Raw genomic sequence first — 23,383 nt, forward strand, 5'->3', positions numbered from 1 at the left:
AAGCAGCAAAACACTAGTTTATTATTGGGTCAGCTAATGATCGATGATGAGGATTGATCGAGCATCGAGCTAATGAGGTTTTATGTAATGACACGATATAGTGGGCATTCCACAAAAACGGAAGATGGTTTCTTCTCCTTCTTCTTAGTGGAGTCACCCCACGCGAGCTCACTTAATGGCATGAACCCTTCTCCTCCTTCCTGCCCAATGCCCAGCCTCCCTTGTCTACTTTCCCCCACCGCACCAAACTCCACCTTTATTAGTAGCTAGTGATGCGGGGATCCACAAGCAAATCCCATTCTTGCTGGGGGGGTTCATGTAGGGCGCAGTCCTCCTTCTCTTCCTCCTCCTGCTATTATAGGGCATCACTAATGGGACATGCTAATCCCCCACAAGCCAAACTCAGCCAACCTTGTGTTTTTGATCAAGTACCGAGAAGCTAGCATGGACAACTGGATAAGGCACCTTTACTATATACGACATCGCATTCTACTTCTAGTTATATAGTTCTGTTGCAACCTAGAGTTTCAACTTTCAACCATATATCGTATAAAAAAAAACTTTCAACCATATATTAATGGGGACCTTGTGAAGTTATGATCATGCATATCTATCTACCTCATCACAGAGGTTAGCCAAGCTCTGAGTGTAGTGTACGTCTAACTCCGGATCCATATATATCACGCGTGCGAACCAACTCGCACACCACCACTCCACGCATCATCGTAACCTCAAAACTTCGTCTACCAAGTTATTTCTGGACATATTCAAGTTCCAATACCTTCATTTCCTTCTATGATTTTTGACTGCAAACTTAATTGTATTACCACTTTCACATTGATACATTAATCAAATTATCGATTGACAACCGTAAAACAGTAGCAAAGTATAGTTAACACAGCACGCAGGATAACTGATCTTGCGTTTCATAATCAAAATCTTTTTGGCATGCATGGATTACACACTAAATCTGTTCGACAGAAGCAAGGCAGAAAGTTGATCGATATACTCATCCTTTCTCTAGCCAAACACCATCATTACCCGTGCTAATAATTAAGTATATATTATTATCATTCCTATTACCAAGAGTGTCAACTTCAAGTGTAAGACATTTTCTTTTTAATCTTAATATTGCTGGTTACCCTAGTGATCAAATCTCAGTCAGCGCCGCTATATATACCAGTGTACACCCCCTCTCTTTTATGTACTCTCACCACTGGCTTAATTTCTTGTTCTATTGAAGCCCCCTCCCATAGTCCTAGCCGACGCTTTTGCTAGCTTCTCTCTATTCTTCTTCGTTGGTTTATCTGTACCGATTAATCAACATGGGAGAGGCTGTTGAAATTTTCCATATAAACAGTTTCTTGTCATCAAAATTTGATCATCATGACGACGTACTCATCAAAAGCAACGTTAATGGTAACATCAACCATGAAGATATAGATGGTTCTGGTAGCTGGTACGAAGAGACCATTGACGATGATCTGAAATGGTCATTTGCTCTTAATGGGTTCGTAAACTTTATTAATGATATACGCTCTTCAATCCTGGTCATCATAGTCGTCATTTTTTTTCTCTTGATTATATCGTTCTTTGTTGGGCTTTTTTTTCTTGGCTTAATAGTTTAATGGCTTAATAGCCAATTTGCTACCCTCGGATTTATTTTGGTATCAATTTACTATCCTACCTTTTATTTCTGTAAATTTGTTACCATAGGTTTTGTCAATTATGAATTTGCTACCCAAAGTATTAATTTTTGTCAATTTGCTACTCCATGTTTCTAAAATTAGATATTTTGCTATCATTGTCATATCAAATTTTCACTTCTCCCTAACAAGTGAATTAATTTGAAAATCCAAATAAATAAATTGATCAATCTTGAAAATCCTAGGGTTGTAAATTTTGCTTAAGGTTAGTAAATTGACAAAATTAATACTTAGGGTAGCAAATTGACAAGTTTTGTAAAACTAGAGTAGCAAATTGGTAGAAATAAAATCTAAAGTAGCAAATTGACAATTATGTCTCTTTTCTTATATCTGCGTATGAATATATATGCAGTGTGCTGCACAAGGGGGTAAGCGAGTTTCAGGAGATAGCTTTATTGGATACCAAGCGTTTTGGCAAGGTTTGCACGCTTTAACTACTCAGCTAGCAAATTCGCGTAACATTTAAAAATGGATGAAGGCCGGCATTATGACATTAATTTTCTTCTAAAAGTACAGATATATAATGACATACATGCATGCAGATAATTACGATGATATAACTATATATGCAGGTACTGGTGATCGATGGGAAGATGCAGAGTGCAGAAGTGGATGAGTTTATTTATCATGAGTGCTTAATACATCCTGCTCTTTTATCTCATCCAAAGTACGTACATTCGTCCTCTAGATTATTAATTAACATGTTTACATTCCTCTTCCATTTGTTAATAACTCCATATCTATATGTACTTATATACTTTATTATATGTAATATTCCGCAGGCCTAAGAATGTGTTCATCATGGGAGGTGGGGAAGGATCAGCTGCAAGAGAAGCCCTTAAGCACAAATTACTTGAAAAAGTGGTTATGTGTGACATAGATCAGGTAGTAAATTAATCCCATGCTCCCTATCAGATTATCTTGAACTTTCATCGATCAACAATTCAATAGTTTGTTGATACTTTCGATCTCTTGCCCATGCCATGACTCATATGTGAGCCATACCGTAAAATACTATAACACTATCAACTTTAGCACATACACTAATTCATTTCTTGTGTACTATTAGTTCCTCCCACGAATAACAAAATGCTAATATTTGAGTCGCTTGTGAATTATTCCAGGAGGTGGTTGATTTCTGTCGCAGGCATTTGACAGTGAACCGGGAAGCGTTTGCTCACGATAAGCTTAACCTTGTTATCAATGATGCCAAGTAAGTTCAAAGCTCTGCTTTGTTTGTTGGCAGGCTTCAAACTTAAGGCTTAATTAAGTTGCGAATCATCTGTAATTAATCAGGCTAGATAAAAGTACCAATCTAGCTATATCAGGCAGGAAATTTGGTATACAATCGCTCATATATTTAAAAGATTGTTCCATATATGGTTGTGTGAGTGTGTGACTATGAGCATCAAAAACTACAGTATAACTTATAGAAGTGTTTGTTACGAAAGGGCTGAATTGGAAAAGAGCTCCGAGAAATTCGATATCATAGTGGGAGATTTAGCAGACCCGGTTCAAGGAGGGCCTTGTTATCAGCTTTACACAAAATCCTTCTACGAGAAAGTTCTCAAACCCAAGCTTAATCATGGTGGCATTTTTGTGACCCAGGTACGAGCATCTAATATTGTCAAACACCCTTTTAATAATTTTAGAAATATGATCAGTCTCTACTTGTTTTTACCAAGATATGAATTCAATGTAATCAAGTGCTTAATTTGCATTATTTACATGTAGGCTGGACCAGCAGGCATTTTCACCCACAAGGAGGTCTTCACCTCTATATTCAACACCATCAAACAGGTCTTTAATTGTAAGTCTCTCGTCTTATATTGTTTTAAGTGAGAAAATTAGCTCATGCAAGATTCCCTTGAATAAGAGGTTTTGAATTCACTCGATCAGACCTCTTTGAACGAAAACATTAATATTTTATCAGAAAACAAGTTAACAATGTATATCGAGCTAATGAACACTTTTTTTTTTCTTTTTTTCTTTTTTACGTGCAGATGTTGTAGTTTATGCAGCTCATGTACCTTCTTTTGCGGATACATGGGGATGGGTCATGGTATGTAAACTCAAGCTTAATGTCCAATACTAATGCTACTATTTTAACTAAATTGGTTAAGGGTAACTCAAGGATGTTCTAATGCTGATGAATTAGGCCTCGGATGAACCTTTCTCTATGAATGCTGAGAAAATGGACAGAAAAATAGAGGAAAGAATCGATGGGGAGTTAAACTATTTGAATGGTGCTTTGTTCATGTCCTCTGCAACCATGAACAAAACTGTTTCTTCATCGTAAGATTTAGCGTTATTTCCTAGTACACCTTTTAATTACTGGAAAATGCCATCTTCTGGTGCTTATATGGATATTCATTTCAGGCTTTCCAATGAAACTCATGTCTACACTGAGGAAGATGCAAGGTTTATTCATGGACATGGGGTTGCTTACTGCAACTAGTTGCGGTCTCAAGAGTCTATAAGTTGGGGGAAATTTCTGTACAGCAAAAGAACAAGCATTGCAAAATGCATGGAAATTAAACTACTTAAGTTGTCATTGAATTTGTCCACCTAAAAAAGTAGAAGAAGAAAGAAAAGGAAAGTCAGCAATTGTTTGAAGCATTTGGTTTTAGTTTTGCACAAACTATGTTAGCTTCATTGGGTTGTTATAGGGTTCAAAGTGAAACTTTGGCTAAACTTATTAAATCTTTTATTATGAATGAAACATGATTGAGGCATTGCTTCATTTCCATACTTAATTTGCTCTGGTATTTTCATCCAATTTGTTTTGAACAATCATTTATTAAAAACAGAGTTGCGCATTACATATATGAGTTAACAGAGATGAGCACCATACTAATTACATAAGCATAACCAAGAAGGTACAACATGAAGAAGACTAGATAGAAAGTAAAGCCAGAAATTTTTAGTAAGAATTCAACCTCTTCTTTAAACTCTCTTAACTGGATCAAAGTTGGAGACCCCAATAACAGCTCCAAGGATACCTACAAGCACAACTCCTCCAGCTGCAATGCTAAGCAAAAAGTTGTTGAGAGATGGGGTAACACCATCCCCGGCCGCCTCAGCCACCTCAGGTATCACCATGGAAGCTGTCAATGCAGCTGCAGCTAGGCCTGTGACTGCCTTCTCTTTCAAAGAGGCCTGCACCTTGAGCATGTCTGTGGAGGACTTTGGCTTCACAAACCCAGCCTTGTTTGGCTGCCCAACTGGGACTATAGACTTCAACAATGCACTTGGCTGGCATGTTCTGTTTTGGGTGGCAGACATAATTGGCATAGCCATTGAAACAGAGGCCATTTCTTGTGCTGCTAACTGGGTTGCTCTTAGTTTGCCAAAGTATACAATGCACTAGGTGTGGCTGTTTTGGCTTCAAAACTCGGATATGGAATAAATGGGAGGTATAGAATAGAGATTTTTGCTGACGTGTCGCTTCACGTTAGGAATGTGGCAAATTTTTCACCTGGGATTGAAGGATAAGCTTATCCACCCAGATTACATCCACTGGGAACTGATTTATGATTTAAAAGAACACATATTGCCCTTTGTTACTATTCAAACGAGAGAAAAGGCCATCATGCAACTACAAAATCATATGCAAAGTTCAGTCGAAAGAGCAAAGACCATAGATTTTGACCAACTCATCCCTTCTGGCCCCAAATGAAGAACTGTACTGTTAACATACAGAAACATGAGGCAAAACCATGACAGTACTTGGTGCAATCATCTTCAATCTGAAACCATAATTTAAGAATTAGGGTCCAGTTTCACATAGTTTATATAATGTAAAAAGTCGTGTAACTTATAGGTCAAGTTACACAATAGGTTTTTGTCAACTCATTGTAAAAGTTTGCACCTTAATTTACACGTACTGCTACTCACATAAATTGGAAGAACATATCTTTTAGGAGCTTAAGGCTAGAGCTGCTTATGGTTTAAGCTGAGTTATCCCAAACTGGGCTTCAATTAATCCTAATGACAATAGGAAAATAAAAACATTGAGAAAATTCCTTCACGCTGCGAAAGATCATTTCTTGGAGACATTTGTTTCAGTGAGCCGAACTTCAACGGGAAGTAGATAGTACGTAATCTGTAGTTCCTCAAAACATTTCTTCAACACCACGACCATTTCACTTTTTCGCTTTTGCTTTTCAACCCATTCTTGAAAGTTCATAGTGTGACAAAAATACAGTGCCATCTTTAGCTTATTCATATTTTCAATCTCAAGCACCACCACAGCATGGTTTGGATGCCAGAGTGTTGGATTCCCCTCCACATACCTGTACAAATAAAAGCAAATTAGAGAAGTGTAAACACAACGGCACTCTTCAATTTGATGCTCGACGACTCGTCTAACATGATTGCTGGATTCATATCAAGTATTAACACTGCTATTCCACTGCCATCATGTGCAGTACGTCTGTATGATTAACAATCCAGAGTCATAGAAACATGAACTTTATGTTTTCATCAACATATATGTGCTTATAAAGCTAGACATGAGTAAAAGTTTGGACGAACTTACTCCTGTACTTTTTCTTTAAGCTGGCCTATCTTCTTCACTGGAGTACTAAAAGCAATTGAGAACTCCACAATATCACCCATGTTTGAACTTCTGTAATAATTGCTGATGGGTTTCGTCGATAGAACTGAATTTGGATAGTATACCTTCTCCTGGTTGAGTTTCAAGAAGACTGTGGTTAAGATGTTCATCTCCTCAACCATCAACTGTCAAAATTACTATGTATTAGAAAGTTGATGAAGACAAAATTGAACACTGTAAGATAGAAGAAGTGCATCTTACCTCCTCACCCTCAACAACACAGCGATCACCAACATCAAATGGATGCATTACAAATACAAAGATAATAGCTTCAAATATAGTCTTGCAAGTGTTCCCAAAAATAAAAGCTGCCAGTACAAGCTGTGATGAGAGGAAGACAAGTACTTTTGTATTTGCAATTTCCACCAACAGAAGCCACACTACTGTGGTGATAATAACCAGGACAGCAGTGACAAGTTTGTCTAATTGCTTCACTGCTGTTTTTGTGTCCTTAAGAGAATGTGCTAGTGCTTTACGACCATTGAACACCTTTATCTGCAATATATCACAAGGCAATATTTCACCATTCACTTCAGAAAGATACATAAACTCCAATAACTGACTTGGGGTACTAACTGAAACATAAATTCCAATAAGGTAGAAGGCCATACCACCCACTCTGTAAGAGCTTTTCTGTCAACTTGTCCGGTCCTTGCTACGTCAATCAGTGGCCACACAAGATCCACCTCTTCCTCGATCATGAACCTCAATAGATCCCACTCCTCAATGTACCTGCTTAGATGAAGATACTTGTCAAAAATATGAAGAAACTAATAAGGAACCAAAAATGACTGATGTTAAGGGCATGTTCATATTCTCACTTGGCACCAGGCGATGCGACATTAAGGAATATGTCATAGGCTGCAGCAGTTGCTTCCATCTCACTTGTAATCTCTTTATCTCTTTGTCCATATAGACCATCTACCCCGTCCAATGTTTGAGAGATGGTGGACAGCCCTGAACTAGTAACTGCATCCACCAATACCTTCATGGTCCAAGAAGAAACCTTCTCTTGCTTTATCTTTTGAAGCTTTGTCATGTCAATGACCTCTTTCTCCTTCCCTGCTTTTGCCTTCTTCGTCGCTCTGTAACTCAGTTTACTAGTACTCGGTGATTTCCCACCATTCCCATCAGCCTCCTCCATAAGTGGATGCCCTGAAAGCGTCTGAAGTACATACTGATGGAAGATTGATTCTTGAATTCTATCAAAGAAGGTGTTCACATGGAAACTAGATGCCAAGATCTTAAGCAGCAATGTTTTCAACAACCATAAAAATGCCCCAATGAGAACTGAAACAATAGTCCATGTAACATATTGTAAAATCTTGGTGGAAGTCTCTGAGCGTTCTACTCCACGATTGAACAACAATAGCCATGTGAGGAGCACCAGAGACAGCCACAAGAAAACTTGAACACTCTTCTTCATCCCATGCACAAAATACAACACCTTCTTCCGAAGCAAGAAGTTGCACTCGATCACAAACACTATCAAATGCATAACCCAATTGGTAACCAACATGCCACTGAATATCACCATGACAAGCACACACCATTTCCAAATTTCCAACCCCCAAACCATAGAATGCCTTAGTTCATGAACAGTCAAGCTAGCCAGTAAACAACTCAAAATGCACAGAAATACAATCAACTCAACCAAGAGCTCCATGTTCACTTTCCCACGCTTATCTCTACTCAATTTAACCTTCTTGTAAATCTCTTCATCCTCTTTTTCATTGGTCCTGCCTGGAGATGACGGCGCATTCTTGGCAGAAGAGATGGATGTAGCCTTAACTCCTGATAGGTTATGAGGGGAACCCTTATTGGATGAACTTCTATAAGGGGAACTTGCACCACCCTGATCTAAACCACCATCCTCATACATAACAGGCGATGGTTCACCAAATCTTGACTTGGGTTTAGTTACTGACCTATTAAATGATTTTCTCCTATTCATGTTCTCATTGAGGTTGGGGATTCTTGGAGGTTTACCAGGGTTGGGAATGGCTCTTGAAATATCCGGCGAAACTGGCTTAGAGAAACCAGTACCACTAGACTCAGTGATCACTTTGCTTTGCTTGGGAGCAGAAGATTCTGATCCCTTTAAGAAGACCATTTTGCTTCATTGGTCTCTTCAGTTTGAAATTCTACTATAACTTCACCTCCTTTAGCAGATTGCTTCTCCGACATGCTTAATTTACCACCATTTGAAGCTTCTCTTGCTTTCATCGAAACCTATCACGTTAAAACCTGATCCAAGAATAGCTTAAATTAATCCAAAAGGCTATTGGCCTGTAAAAACATCCAAAATGAATATTACAAGAGGCCAGAATCAGAAGTATAAATCAAAACTTTTTTTGCACACGATCTAAATTATTCATCGTTTCCTTGTGTAAAGGGTCTGAATAAAGCTAATTCAGTCGGTACTAGAGCTACTTTGGAGTGTTCGACTAGGACAGGAAGAACAATATGTTCAGTGTACTCACCTTGGTCAAAAGAACAAGAATGCAATGAAGCTATCGATGGAGGTAGACCAACAAATGAAAAGAATAGTAAAGATCGAGTAATGAGCTTGCTGGGACTTGGGAGACTGAACTTTTGTTATCATCAAAAGTAAACTTAGAAGATTGTTGAAAATTAGACTGTAGTGTGAAACAGAACGAGTAAAGGAGCCATGGTTGGCTGTTCTGCTATTTCAGAATACAGAAATAGTGTTGCATAAGATACACAATTGAAACAGAGGACTAGAGAGTTCAGAGTTACTATCTAGTGACTAGTGAGTATTTGGGTGATGTGAACCACAGAGGTCCTCAGCATAACCCTCAAATTCTTATCCGATAAATTGATTGATAGAGAACTATTACAACACGTTCAGAGCAATTGGCTAAGGAGGGCAGGACTGGAATTCGGATGACTATATAATTACCAAGAGCATGTAAAACAAAATGGTAGATAGTTTGTTATCATGCATGCCTCAGTCCAAAACAGAAAATACCAGACTTTGACCAACCAACAACCTTTATCTTTCCTTCTGGCCTAAATGAAGAACTGTAAGGACAAAACAGATACCATTACCATTGTCAAAAAAGAAAATACATGATTTATATCATATTTGATCCAAACTCACTGCATCAATCTCATCTGTCTGCTGGAAACAGTAGTACTTCTAACAAAATCCTACTCCACCCAAATTTGATAGTGAAAATAAATTGAAAAGCTCAAAAGTCCGGGTCTTGCTTTTACCCTACAAATGATCATTTGTTGATCACAGTTGCACCTCATTTAGTTTCAGAGAGGCGGACATCAAGGGGCAGCAGATAGTATGTAATGTGCAGATCCTCCAAACATTTCTTCAATGCCATAACAATTTCACTTCTCCGCCGTTGCTTTTCTCCCCATTCTTGAAAGTTCATCGTGTGATTAAAATAGAGTGCCAGCTTTAACTTGTTCACATTCTCGATTTCAAGCACCACAATTTGGTGATTTGGATGCCAAAGCGTCTGATTACCCTCCACATACCTGTACAAACAAAAGTAAATTGCATGCGTGTAAACAAAAAATGCTCACTTGTCTAACATACCGTCGACTCATGATTTACTGTTGCTACAGTGCAATCAAGTGTCGATGTGCAATGCAGTCTTTTACTATTAACAATCCGGATGCAAAGACACAAAAACTTCACCACACATTTGTACATATGTATAGGCTTGTAAACACAGAGTGAAAATTTCAATTAACTTACTCCTTTACTTGGCCTCTCAGCTCGCCTATCTTCTTCACCGGTGTAGTAAAAGCAATTGAGAACTCCACACTGTCGCCCATATTTGAACTTCTGTAATAATTGCTGATGGGTTTCGTGGATAAAACTGAATTGGGATAGTATACCTTTTCTTGATTGAGTTTTAGGAAGACTGTAGTTAGGATGTTCATCTCTTCAACCATTAACTATCAGTAGTACAGTGTATTAGAAACTTGATGAATATATGTAACATAAGGGAAAGAGTTATGTAAGCTACCTGAACACCATCAACAACACAGCGGTCCCCAACATCAAATGGATGCATCACAAATACAAAAATAATAGCTTCAAATATAGTCTTGCAAGTGTTTCCAAACATAAAAGCGGCCACTACGAGCTGAGATGAAAGGAAGACGAGTACTTTTGTAGTTGCAATTTCCATCAACAGAAGCCACACCACAGCCGTGATAATAACCAGGACACTAGTCACAAGCTTGTTCAATTGCTTTACAGCTGTTTTGGTATCCGTTAATGAATGAGCTAATGCTTTGCGACCATTGTAGACCTTCACCTGCAATAATAGCAAGGGAAAAATAGTTACACCATTTGATCCAGAAATAAACATCCAAGCACACGAACACCAATAAGTCAATAACGCATTTTGGTACCAAGTACCAACTGAAGTGATGGAATCTAGTTTACGTTAATTCTTCATATTTTCATCCTGCAGTTAGTTTGATACGAGTCATAAGACTATATCAGACATAGCACTAATTAGTAATTATTTCTTTCCACTTCCCCTTATGCATACATGGTGAAGGTAAAGAAATAAAGAATGCATATAGAAACAGACTCAATTTATCATGTCTTAGTTAATTATCCCCTGCTATGTCTACTTTTAGATTGAAAGATGGAACAGAAGGAGAATTGCATGACTAGACGACAAATGCAACAACAAAAAAAGACATGAAACAAATCATATGCAGAAGCCAAATTACAACTACAACTCCATATGGAAGATTAGATTATAAATTAAAGGTCTTACCACCCACTCTGTTAGAGTTTTTCTATCAACTTGTCCAGTCTTTGCCACATCAATTAGTGGCCACACAAGCTCCACCTCTTCCTCAATCATAAATCTCATTAGATCCCACTCCTCAATGTACCTACTTGGAAGTAAGATAATTAACAAAAGCATGGAAAGGGCAAGAAATTATTCAAATTATCACTTCATTAAGATGGTTTCCTCACTTGGCACCGAGTGGAGCAACGTTAAGGAATATGTCATAGCCAGCAGCAGTTGCTTCCATCTCACTGGTAATCTCCTTATCTCTTTGTTCATTACGACCTTCCATCTCGTCCAATGTATGAGAGATTGTGGACAGCCCTGAACTAGTTACTGCATCCACCAAGACCTTCATGGTCCAAGAGGAAACCTTCTCTTGCTTTATCTTTTGAAGCTTTGTCATGTCAATGACCTGTTTTTCCTTCCCTTCTTTTGCCTTCTTGGTTGCTTTGAAACTCAATTTGCTAGTGCTCGGTGATTTGCCACCATTCCCATCAGCCTCCTCCATAAGCGGATGCCCCGAGAGGGTCTGAAGCACGTACTGATGGAAAATTGATTCTTGAATTCTATCAAAGAAGGTGTTAACGTGGAAACTAGATGCTAAGATCTTTAGCAACAATGTTTTAACATCCATAAAAAGGCCCCAATTAGAACTGATACAATAGTCCATGTAACATATTTCAGTATCTTGGTCGAAGTCTCTGACCTCTCAACCCCACGGTTGAACAATAATAACCATGTAAGAAGAACCAGAGACAGCCACAAGAAAACCTGAACACTTTTCTTCATTCCATGAACAAAATACAACACCTTCTTCCGAAGCAAAAAGTTGCATTCAATCAAGAAAACTATTAAATGCATAATCCAATTGGTAACCAACATGCCACTGAATATCACCATGACAAGCACGCACCATTTCCAAATTTCCAAGCCCCAAACCATAAAATGCTCTAGTTTCTTCACAGTCAAGCTAGCCACTAAACAACCCAAAATGCACAGGAAAACAATCAACTCAATCAAGAGTATCTTGTTCATTTTCCCATGCTTAGTTCTGCTCAACTTAACCTTCTTGTAAATCTCTTCATCCTCCTTATCTTTGGTCCTGCCGGGGGACGGCGGTACAGTCTTATTAGAAGAGATGGATATGGCCCTGGCCCCTGATATGTTATTTGGGGAAGCCCTACTGAATGAAGCTCCCCTATAAGGGGAACTAACCTGATCTGAACTACCATCTTCATTCAGAACAGGCGATGGTTCACCAAATCTTGACTTGGGTTTAGAAACAGACCTATTAAATGACTTTCTCCTATTGATGCTCTCATTGCGGGCCGGGATCCTCGGAGGCTTACCAGCAGGGTTAGGACTGGCGCTTGAAACATCCGGTGAAGGAAACCCACTCGGAACAGGCCTAGAGAACCCGGTAGTAGCGGACTCAGTGGACACTCTCAAGTCCGCTCTGCTTTGCTTGTTTGAAGGAGACCCTTTAGCTTCATATGTCCCAGAGTTCTGAACATCCACTACAACTTCACCTCCATTCGCAGATTGCTTCTCCGACATGCTTATCTCGCCGCCCTTTGAACCTTTCTCTGCGGCTTTCATTAAACCCTTTCACCTTAAACCCTGATCCAACAAAACGCAGGCATTAAACCCCCAAAATGTAAATCGACCCCAGAACGAGATACAACCCCAAAATGTAAATTAACAAAAACCAGAAACAGAATCCTGCTTAAAAATCAAAACTTTTCAACACTTTCCTGAAGGTACTTTCCCCTTTCCTTTTTTTGTTTCTTTCACAAATCAGAATTCATTCTTCTTTCTTTCTTTGAAGTACTGAGATTTATGTAACGGCTTTTGTAACAAAACAGCAAAACATCTAGTTCTCCAAGTACTACACATAACTGGAAAGGAAGCTACTTTCGCGCCAAAACGATCATATTAAAAATCAACCTTTTCCAAAGCAGTAAGAGTTTACTGTACTCACCTGGGTCAAAAAAATCGGACAAGATCCAAAGCTATCCACGGAGCACCCACAAAAGAAGAGATGGGAAGAGTGGAAGACCATTTAGCTGGAATAGGATTGATTGTTACTTCAGTACTGCAGAGAAACTAGTCAACTGGGGCTTGTAGAACACAAAGTTTTCATCTTTATCAGCAAAGAACAGAGCTTAAAGTTAAGTACTTCAGCCATTTTAAGATTGGTCAGGTTGTTGGGTTTTCATTTGGGTAATTAAAGTAGTTCATCATCTGAAAACATGGGATAGAACAAGACTATATGATGATCTCGGAGATGAGTAGATCAGTGTGAAACTGAATGAGAAGAGGGTGGCTGCCCAAAGATAGAAAGAGAGCTGCAGAAGTCAGGGACAGAAGAATGGAAGAAGATGAGAGGAGAGGGAGAGGGTTCAGATGTCGAGGTTGTAGCCACGTGGTGTTCCTGCAAAACTAGAAGAAATTAATGAAAACAACAAATTTTGGTCTTGAACTGTACATGAAAACGAGCTTACAGAAAGAACAATATTTATTAATTTAAGTGTGAAAGAGTGGGGATACCAGGATTACCAGCCAGCCAGAGTGGGGATACCACCGCCACCGGAGAACCAACCCTCAAATTCTTCATGATATTTGTTTCTGATTTTAGGAATTTTGTTTCAGAACCATTGTCATATCACAACGTGTGACTCCATTTTTTTTTTGTTAAATATGTGTGGAGGGATAAAGTCTCGCACCGGATTTATTAACAAGCTAGATACTACAAGCCGACGAAGTAGATAAATAATAAGAAACTACTGAGGTATTAATCTTAAGTAAGACTCAGGTAAACCGGAAATTAGAATGACCAAGACAGTCTTGTCGATAAATATCTAAAAGAAGCGGTTGCGTATCATTTCACTAAGCCAAACCTGACAATAGCAAATCAACATTAGTAAGCGCATCCACCACCTGCTTCCCCTTCCTAACATTATGAGAAGATTTAAAATGCATGTGTGAGATAAGGTGCAAAACTGCAAACAATTATCCCAAGACATGAAGATCTTGATTCCGAAAGAGCAAGCTTTTCAATAAGTAGTCCTAAATCATGATCCATTTACGAAGGACTTTTATTTGTACCATAGGTTGGTTAATAAAACATACATAGTGATATTTGTAAGCTCTAAATGAGAAACTAGGCCTCATCATTTAGCCCGCGGATCTGAAAAGCCCCCAGAGGTCCGCAAGCCCGATAAGTTTTAACCCGGCCCAGCCCGTGAGAAAACCCGTCAAAGCCCGCTTCCGTGGGTAGAGGGTCAGGCCTAGACTAGAGGTGTGAAACTCGGCACGGCCCGTAAAAGCCCGCCAAATAATAAAATATTATACATACATATTTTATTAGGTTTAGAATAAAACTATCGCATTATGAAGCAACTATATGAATGAAACTTCTCGTGACCCTGTAAAAATTTCATTCAATTCGGAATTTCCGGAAAACCGAACACCATTAATGTGCCCTAAGGGAAGACCCATTACAAAGTTGTGAACGCCGAAAGCCGTTTACATATCTGAAATTACCTCATTTTTGTTTTCTATCGTGCACGATCGCACTAAAGAAACTCATTTCGCAAAGCCCCGGTCAATTGGGTTTCAATATGTCAAAATGCCTCTTTCTTTATTGACCGTAGGTACGAACGTTTAAACCATGTTCAAAACAGACAAAAATTATGGGGTCCCTAAATATATATACCGATCACATCTGCTGGTGTCGATCGACCATATTTTGAACTGGGGTTGGCGATCGCCTGAGTGTCCACTAATGTATCATAACCTTTATATTAGGTTTAGAATAAAACTATCGCATTATGAAGCGACTATATGAAGGAAACTTCTCGGGATTGATCGATACTAGCCGATGTGATCGGTATATATATTTAGTAACCATGTAAAACTTTCATCCAATTCGGATCTCGTTTGACCGTCGGAATCAAAAACACCATTAATGTGCCCTAAGAGATGATCCATTACAAAGATGTCAACACTGAAAGTCGTTTGCATATTTGAAATCACCTAATTTTTGTTATCTATCGTGTGCGGTCGCACTAAAGAAATTCATTTAGCAAACCCCCCGGTCAATGAGATTTCAATATGTCAAAGTGCATTTTTTTTAGTTGACCGTTAGTACGAACGGTCAAACCATGTCCAAAATGGACGAAAATTTAACATGTTCCCTAAATATACATACCGATCACATCTGCTGGTGTTGATCGATTATATTTCAAACTGGAGTTGTCGATCGCCAAAGTGTTCACTAATATATCATAACCTTTCTATTAGGTTTATAATAAAACTATCGCATTATGAAGCGACTATATGAATGAAACTTCTCGGAATCGATCGACACCATCCAATGTGATCAGTATATATATTTAGTGACTATTTTAAAATTTCATTCAATTCGGACCTCGTTTGACCGTCGGAATCTGGTAAACCAAAAATAACACTAATATGCCCTAAGGGGGGACCCATTACCAAGATACGAATGCGGAAAACTGTTTACATATTTGAAATCAACTAATTATTGTCACCGATCGTGTGTGGTCACAACGAAGAAACTCATTTAGCCAAGCCCCGGTCAATGGGGTTTTATTATGTCAAAATGCATTTTTTTTGTTTACCGTAAGTACGGACGGTCAAACCATATTAAAAAAATATAAAATTTTTACAAGGTCCCTAAATATATATATCGATCACATCTACTGGTGTTGATCGATAATATTTCAAAACTAGAAATTTTTTGTGATTGTTTTTTAGAATGTTTTCTAATAATTCTTTTATTGTTTCAAACCCTTAAATTAGAGTATTATGTTTTTTTTTTCTAAACAAGCCCGCAAGGCCCGGCCTGCAAAAACCCGCAAGGCCCGCTCTAGGTGGGCGGACTTGGATCTTCATATTTGTGAAAATATCTGGCCCATCACTTATTTAAATATACTAAGGCACAATCCGGGCCCGTCACTCACAGGCTGGGCCACCCGAGCTCGTTGGCGAGCCCTACAAGAAACTATACACTCTTAACCCATATTTTGCTGTTATACAAAACCCCACACTTTACAATAAAATGTCACACGTGTTCCTACATTATAACAATTTGACATTTGAAGAAATAAAATATGGATATTTTTGACACTTTTATAGTTAAAGGTGGGTTAAGTGTATAAATTGTAATTTTGAGAGGGTAAATTTCACTGTCTAAAATATTTTACTATTTAAACAAAATACTTAACTTTTTGAATTCATAAGTTTTGTGTACAATTCTTGTCAGAAAAGTCTCTGCAAACTAGAACGTGCCCCATGCACTAGGTTTTTTAGAGAAGAGTTTGTTGACGTCCTCGTTGTTCCTCGTCAGTCAGCACGACGGTGTTGGTGCTAGCCTCTGGCCTCGTTGGCATGCGGCCTGTGTGGTCGGATGGGGAGTGGGTGTTGTGCCTTGGGCCCGTGATCGAAGGTTGGGGCAGAGGGGATTTGAACTTGGTTCGAAATCAGTGGCAGTGTTTACACATGACGGGGATGCACAGAAGAGGTGGTGGTCTGGCTTTGTTGTGACAGTGGCTATGTTGTCTCTTGCAGCAAGGATTAGAGAGGACGACTTCAAATCTGTGAATCAAGGATGTAAAAGGTTTCGGCAATTCTTGCATTCATGGATATGGGCGTATGTGTTCGAGTAGTGCGGAGGAGGCGAGGGGTTCTTGCTGGTTCTTCGTCATTGGAGTTCTTCCGGTGGCGGTCAAGGGTATGTCGCGGCGGTGGTATGTTGGTCGGGGAGATGCAACTGTCCGATCAGTGGGGGTTCTTGTGCAGCAAAGCTTTTGGGCTGGATCTATTGTTTGGGCCCTCCAAACTCTTATTTAGTTGTGGGTTTGGGCTGATAATAAGGGTTGGGCTCATTTTTTGGGTATGATCCAATTTGTTTATGTTTTTGTTATTTTACTTGTTTAATAATTATCTGCATTAGTTATGTAAAGATAGTTAGGATTCTTGTTTCTGTGCGCACTTAATGTGCCTTGTTTTCTCTAAGTAGGCGGCGAATTCCTTGTTTCGTCAAATGGTTATTGCCACTTAGTGGTAGAGTGAGATTAAATGTCGTCGGATTTTTCTGGCGGCAACATAGTTGGAGAGCTGTTTTATTAGACATTATGATACGTAATTGTTGCTTCATCGTTGATTGAGTTACGTATCTAGTGATCTCTCTGCTATGTCACCGCTATCTAAAAGCAAATAGAGTCGTTATTTGTGTAATATTCTTTATTAGTTGGTGTTTTGTTAAGTACTTATTTGTAAGAATGTCTCATATTATTTCAGATATTTATAATCAGAGATTTAACCTTAACATCTTTTATTGTATTCGATAATTTCATTAATAAATAATTGAGGATTAACTCACTAACCTTATCTCAACAAAATAAAAAAAGTTTCATGTACAAATTGTTTCTTGCCCTTACAAAAAAGTGAAGAAGGATATAATCATATAATTGAATCTACATTATGAATCGTGAGTGGTCATTTGTACTTTATAAGTGGGTTACAGCTCAGGTGCAGTGCAGGATGTTCAGGCCAACCATGCACCACGTACCAATTTTAACAGTTCTGGTCGAGACTTATACGATAGATCATATCTTAATCTTATCTTATCTCTGTAATCTGATATTTCAACGTTATTTTAATCCTTAAATCCTTAATCATGGCCATGCAGAGACAGAAGTATAATTAAAATGGAAAAGTGAACCAAAAAAAAGTATTATTTTAATTACTTTTGTTTGTTTTTAGCGTTTGTTTAATTGTTTTGATGTCATTGTGATTTTTCTCGAAAGCAACATAAGCAAATATTCTATAATCCTCCACGAGTCCATGGCCCAGACTCCCAGTGACATAAGTGATTACAGTACAGAACTATACTCAGCTAGTGGCGATATTCAAGCTCGACACTTTAATTATAGAAAGAAGAAAACGATTTGCATTTCAGAAAGATAGAAAGAAATCAAAGAATAGAGCACGTTTCACCGTTGATGTCGAACTGGACCCAAAACATGTGGTGCCGGTAGTTAGTCTAGAAACCTCGACACATCTAAATTTGCATCTCTATCTCATAATTTCAGCTCCTTTTGCGAATTGCGATGATGTCAAGTTGGTGAGGAAAGCTCTTGTTGGTTCAATCAGGGAAAACGACGGCAATATGAAGGAACAAGATGAAGGTGGAAACGACTTGTCAAGTCTTTCTTTATATTTCGATTGAACAAAAGGAAAAAAGACTTTGTAAGAGTTGTTGCTTTAGTCTGCATCGATCTGTAATCTTTTATTTACAGGCCAATGTGCATGACTCATGATTATGATTGCATGATCGTTAATAATGCAGCAAGAGCTTCAATTTCTTTAGGGGTGAGAGCAACATGAACCTTACTACAAGTTTAGAACCATGACCGTTGTACAGTTATAAGACATTGTCTTCCTTAAAGTAATTAAAATTAAGCAAGCAACTTGATCATGTACGTTCAAACTTAAGCATCATCATCCTCTAATTTGGATTAATTGAACATTTAAGCTTTGACTTTATATAAATCGATGATTGAGATTATAAGAAAATCGTTTTCTAGTTGCTCCAGAGTACAGCCGCAGAAACCAAACTTACATACACACTTATTCATAATTATTAATTGAGCGATATAATGTAAAAAGACTCTACATGTAAATAGACAAGGTAGCTTATATGAGATTTTTGTGTAGTGAAAATTGAACGTACAGAACGGAAGAATATTATTTAGAGTAAGCACGTACATAGTAAAGACTAAGTAAAAATAGTTTTTGTCCGATTTTATTCAATGATTTCAATCTGCCTCTACATGATCATACATCTACTCCATCTGGTGCTTCTTCATCTAGTTCTTAGTATAAATTTACTCCTAGCCTAGCGCACAGTCTTCCTCAGCTTTTGTGGGCAAGCTTGTGCATCAATCACTCTCTGTGGCACAGAAAATTGTACACCCTGCTAGTGATCGAAGTTGAGAATCATATGTTGACACAGATAAGTTGTTAGCATTTCTGACAGTACTAAAGATTCTTGTGAAGCTTGTGTGTTGGGGAATTTCCTAAGCAGCATTTTCTAGTTCAGCCTAAATGTCTTTGGTTCCATTTGAACTTGTTCATGATAATGTGTAGGTGGGGTACTTCTCCATATTTGTCTCTAGATGGGTTCAAGTACTAGCTTTGTACTCTTTAAAGATGAATGCACTAGATAGTAGATATACATGAATATTCCCCATGAAAAATAAATCAGAGGTGTTTGCTTACTTTAATCTTTTCATGCCTTTATCAAAAATCAGTTTTCTACTACGGGTAAAATTCTCAGAAGTGATGGTGGGGGTGAATACACTAGTAATGCATTTAAATTATACTTGAGTGAGCATAGAATTCTTCAACAGATTGCTTGAGTGAGCATAGAACATAATCTCAATAGAATGGCGTTTCAAAGAATGGACAAAAAAGAAAAACTGCGGCGACAATGATGTAAACTGCCTCCCTAGTCCCTACCACCATCTTTCTGGTACCATGCTTGTGCTTTAAGCATGGTAAGCATGAAAAATTCTGATTGATATTATGTTTAAAATAAGCCGAGATTATGTTCAAACAGTCAAACTCAAAACTCATAAACTAAAAACATATTAGTAATTGAGTTTAAAAACAAATCAAATTCTGATTGCTCCTACTGAGCAGAAACCAAACTGATTTTGTTAATCTACAAATAAATATAATTCTAAACGAGGATTAGAGTAGTACATGTAACTAGGTAGGCTAGCTTTAATTATTTGAGACCTTTGTATAGTGAGATTGAAAGTACAGAACGGAAAATTATTCAGAATGAAAGAAGCACATAATTGTTGACCAAAAAAAAAGAAAAAGAAGCACATAATTTTTGACAATAGATTCGAACACTATATCAGAAAATTAAGTATGAACAACAGCCATGGATTATTAGCACACCCTTGAGGTTTTACAGAATGAATGTAGCAATAGCAGTGACTAGCTAGTACAGCATAGCATACAGACCTGATCAATTACCTAGCCTCATTCGTTTAGAGGTTGATGAAAGTATTGAACTGAGTTTCTAACCGAACATCAGGTTGACTTGGACCTCCTTGAAGAAGCAAAATAAGTGCTAATTAATTAATTGCATATTATTTAGTTTGAGTGAGATTCACTATTTGGGAGGACAGCTGATATTACTGTGATGTTAAGCTCTTCAAGAATTTTCAGCAATTCGAAGTTTAACTCAGCTCTACGCAAATTCTTCTCCTCAAAATCTGTAAAGTTCATTTTGTGTTGACAATATACGGCCATCTTTAACTTATCAACATCTTGTATGTCAATAACCGCCACATTGTGTTTTCGATACCAATATTGAGGCTTCCCTTCGATGTATCTGAACAAGCACAAGGATATATGTACATGAAAGAGTAAGAAATGAGTAGTACAGAACAATTGAGAACTCCACAACATCTTTAACAAAAAAGAAAAAACTTACTCCTTTACTTTCTCTTTCAACTGGGTTATCTTCTCCACTGGTGTTAAGGCAATTGAGAACTCCACTACATCTTTCATATCTGGACTTCTGGAGTAATTGCTGATCGATGTTGCAGATAAAACTGAATTTGGATAATACACCTTCTCGTTATTACTGAGTTTCAAGAAAACAGTAGTAAAGATGTTCATCTCCTCAACTATCATCTGTCAGAACTCAGGTGTACCATGTGTTACAAATTCGAATATGGTGCAACTCAAGATAATGTAATAAGTGTAAAAGATCGATGTACCGGAACGCCTTCAAAAACGATGCAGTCTCCAACATCATATGGATGTGCCACATATAGAAACATGATAGATTCAAATACATTCTTGCAAGTGTTTCCGAAAGCAAAAGCCGCTAATACGAGCTGTGATGATAGGAAGACAAAAAAGCTTGTGGTTGCAACCTCCACAACTAGAAGGCTGACGACGATGATGATAATAAGCACAATGCTAGTCACAAGATTGTCGACTTGCGCTGTAACTATCTTGGTATCAGCCAGTGCATGAGCTAATGCTTTGCGAGCAGTGTAGACCTTCACCTGGGGAAGAAGTCACAGAGTATCCTAAATTATTTCAGAAAATGATCTATCCTAAAAACTGTGATAGCTCAAATATGCATAATGTCAGTTACATAATTATACTTGTGTTATATGTAACATAATTTGCTAATCAGATAATACATGCCTTCTAGTACCAACTGCCATAAATCCCTAAAAAGGATCCAGAACCAAAGAAGAACTACACTGTCTTAAAGGTAGAAATCGAGATGCCAATGTCTCTACTTCAACGTGGATCCAGAGACATGAATGAAAAGGACTTACCACCCAGTCTGTTAGAAATTTTCTGTCAACTTGTCCGGTCATTGCGACGTCAAAAAACGGCCATACAACATCTACCTCTCCCTTTGTCATGAACCTCAACAGATCTTCCTTCTCAATGTACCTACTTATTAGATGTAATTGACATAAGAAATTATCAAATAATAAATAAAATAAAAATGAAGATAATTGTCTCACTTGGCACCATGTCGAGCAACGTTAAGGAATATGTCATAGGCAGCGGCAGTTGCTTCTGCCTCGCTGGTAATCTCATTTTCTCCCTCTTCATCACCCAGATCTTCCATTTTTTGAGAAACCGTGGATAAAGCTGAATTAGTTACTATATTTACCAAGAAATCCATCATCGCTCCATGTTCTTTAACCTTTGCCATGTCAACGACCTCTTTCTCCTTCCCTTCTGCGTCTGCCTCTTTAGTCCCTCTGAAACTCAGTTTGCCACTGCTTTGTGATAGTTTATAAGCTTCCTTCATTAGTGGAGGTCCTGAAATTACTGAAAGTACATACTGATGGAATAATGATTCTTGAATTCTATCAAAGTACCAGATCACATGGAATTTAGATGATATGATCTTAACAAATAAAGTCTTCAGCAGCCACAAAAATGCCCCAATAACAAGTGCAATAATACTTCGAGTGATGTAAGTGACAATCTGATCAGAGATTTGTGATTGCTGAAGCCCCCGTCTGAACCCCCGTCTGATCAAGAGTAGCCATGTGAGAAGAACCAGAGTCCACCACAAGAGAATCTGAAAACTCGTCTTCAATCCATAAACAAAATACAACACTTTCTTCCTAAGCAAATAGTTGCGCTCGATCACAAAAACGAGGAAATTCGTAACCCAACCTGTCATCAACATGCCACACAATACTACCATGACAAGCACACACCATCTCCAAATTTTCAACCCCAAAACCAAAGAATGCCTTAGTTCATGAACAGTCAAGCTAGCCAGTAAACAACTCAAAATGCACAGAAAAACAAGAAACTCAACCAAGACCTTCTTGTTCACTTTGCTACGCTTAGTTCTACTCAATCTAACCTTGTTGTATATCTCTTCATCCTCCTCCTCCTCATCTTTCGTTCTGCCTGGAGTCAACGGCGGCGATGCAATCCTCGCAGAGGAGGAAGACTTAGTCCTAACCAATGAAATGCCATTAGGGGACTCCTCCCTACTCTCTTCATGCATAATTGGTAATGTTTCACCGAATCTCGACTTGGGTTTGGAAAGAACTGACCTACTGAGTGATTTTCTCTTGATGAGGGTGTGGCCAGCTGAAGAGTCTGAGCCTGTTGGTTCATTTCTCTTGTGATCCCTTCCGACTTCCAACACAACTTGACCTCCATCAGCAGAATGCTGCATCTCCATGCCTTTCAAGTCCACACTGTGAATGACTTGATCGAATGAGTAAACGAGGATGATGGGGTTGTCATCTTCGTGTGCATTGTGTCATTCCTGGATTGAAGCTAAACTTCATCGCCTTCTTGGTCATATTAAAACCTTTTTTCTGGATCAAGTCAAGGGCCATCTTCAGAAGTTTAACATTATCTACTGTCGGTGCGGTCAGCTAGCTTGTCCGTCACCCCGTTTATCGTATCCCTTCCGGAATAAAAAAAAGGAGCAATCATTGTATCACCGAAGCAATGGAAGAACAAATTTTAGTTGACCACTATAAATGCACCAATAAGAGACAAAACAACAGATCAAGTAACATTTTCTACATTTAAAATCCAGATCAGACTCATAGATATAAGAAAATGTTACAATTATTGCTTATTACAGTGAATGAATCTTCTCTGCGCTAGTTAAATTATGGAACCTTGACTCTGAAGTC

The 23,383-nt window shown here is 38.3% G+C and overlaps 5 protein-coding genes across 5 annotated transcripts; 1 reads left to right on the forward strand and 4 right to left on the reverse strand.

Moving 5' to 3' along the window:
* Window positions 1-1,210: 1,210 nt before the first annotated feature.
* On the forward strand, window positions 1,211-4,462 carry LOC126805556 (thermospermine synthase ACAULIS5). Its single transcript, XM_050532352.1, has 10 exons — window positions 1,211-1,510; window positions 2,059-2,125; window positions 2,279-2,373; window positions 2,489-2,591; window positions 2,831-2,919; window positions 3,158-3,314; window positions 3,441-3,516; window positions 3,710-3,768; window positions 3,865-4,001; window positions 4,086-4,462. The coding sequence occupies exons 1-10, from the start codon at window positions 1,326-1,328 to the stop codon at window positions 4,162-4,164; spliced, it is 1,047 nt and encodes a 348-aa protein (XP_050388309.1). The 5' UTR covers window positions 1,211-1,325; the 3' UTR covers window positions 4,165-4,462.
* A 65-nt stretch (window positions 4,463-4,527) lies between these two features.
* Window positions 4,528-5,078, reverse strand: LOC126805557 (uncharacterized). The gene has a single exon (XM_050532353.1). It carries the CDS (start codon window positions 5,019-5,021, stop codon window positions 4,653-4,655), a length of 369 nt encoding a protein of 122 aa, XP_050388310.1. The 5' UTR covers window positions 5,022-5,078; the 3' UTR covers window positions 4,528-4,652.
* A 491-nt stretch (window positions 5,079-5,569) lies between these two features.
* LOC126805555 (mechanosensitive ion channel protein 10-like) lies at window positions 5,570-9,004 on the reverse strand. Its single transcript, XM_050532351.1, is given in 7 exon segments — window positions 5,570-6,001; window positions 6,247-6,449; window positions 6,526-6,819; window positions 6,936-7,056; window positions 7,146-8,427; window positions 8,430-8,571; window positions 8,808-9,004. Coding segments are annotated over 6 exon segments (2,274 nt in total). The 5' UTR covers window positions 8,551-8,571; window positions 8,808-9,004; the 3' UTR covers window positions 5,570-5,748.
* A 303-nt stretch (window positions 9,005-9,307) lies between these two features.
* Window positions 9,308-13,535, reverse strand: LOC126805554 (mechanosensitive ion channel protein 10-like). Its single transcript, XM_050532350.1, is given in 7 exon segments — window positions 9,308-9,840; window positions 10,064-10,266; window positions 10,338-10,631; window positions 11,106-11,226; window positions 11,312-11,756; window positions 11,759-12,731; window positions 13,108-13,535. Coding segments are annotated over 7 exon segments (2,358 nt in total). The 5' UTR covers window positions 13,189-13,535; the 3' UTR covers window positions 9,308-9,599.
* Window positions 13,536-20,059: 6,524 nt separating this feature from the next.
* On the reverse strand, window positions 20,060-23,110 carry LOC126783450 (mechanosensitive ion channel protein 10-like). Its single transcript, XM_050508921.1, has 5 exons — window positions 21,728-23,110; window positions 21,533-21,653; window positions 20,957-21,250; window positions 20,668-20,870; window positions 20,060-20,565 (listed from the first exon to the last, which is right to left on the reverse strand). Exons 1-5 carry the CDS (start codon window positions 22,915-22,917, stop codon window positions 20,325-20,327), a joined length of 2,049 nt encoding a protein of 682 aa, XP_050364878.1. The 5' UTR covers window positions 22,918-23,110; the 3' UTR covers window positions 20,060-20,324.
* Between the last annotated feature and the right edge of the window lie 273 nt (window positions 23,111-23,383).

Source organism: Argentina anserina, chromosome 2, assembly GCF_933775445.1.
Source record: "Argentina anserina chromosome 2, drPotAnse1.1, whole genome shotgun sequence".
NCBI classification, from domain to species: Eukaryota; Viridiplantae; Streptophyta; class Magnoliopsida; order Rosales; family Rosaceae; genus Argentina; species Argentina anserina.

Coding starts and splice junctions, on each gene's coding strand:
- LOC126805556 (XM_050532352.1), top strand. CDS start 1,326: ATGGGAGAGGCTGTTGAAATTTTCCATATAAACAGTTTCTTGTCATCA. Junction 2,374..2,488: donor GCTCTTTTATCTCATCCAAA/GTACGTACATTC, acceptor AATATTCCGCAG/GCCTAAGAATGTGTTCATCA. Junction 2,592..2,830: donor TTATGTGTGACATAGATCAG/GTAGTAAATTAA, acceptor GAATTATTCCAG/GAGGTGGTTGATTTCTGTCG.
- LOC126805557 (XM_050532353.1), bottom strand. CDS start 5,021: ATGGCCTCTGTTTCAATGGCTATGCCAATTATGTCTGCCACCCAAAAC.
- LOC126783450 (XM_050508921.1), bottom strand. CDS start 22,917: ATGGAGATGCAGCATTCTGCTGATGGAGGTCAAGTTGTGTTGGAAGTC. Junction 20,871..20,956: donor TCGTTTTTGAAGGCGTTCCG/GTACATCGATCT, acceptor GAGTTCTGACAG/ATGATAGTTGAGGAGATGAA. Junction 20,566..20,667: donor TTGAAAGAGAAAGTAAAGGA/GTAAGTTTTTTC, acceptor GTGCTTGTTCAG/ATACATCGAAGGGAAGCCTC.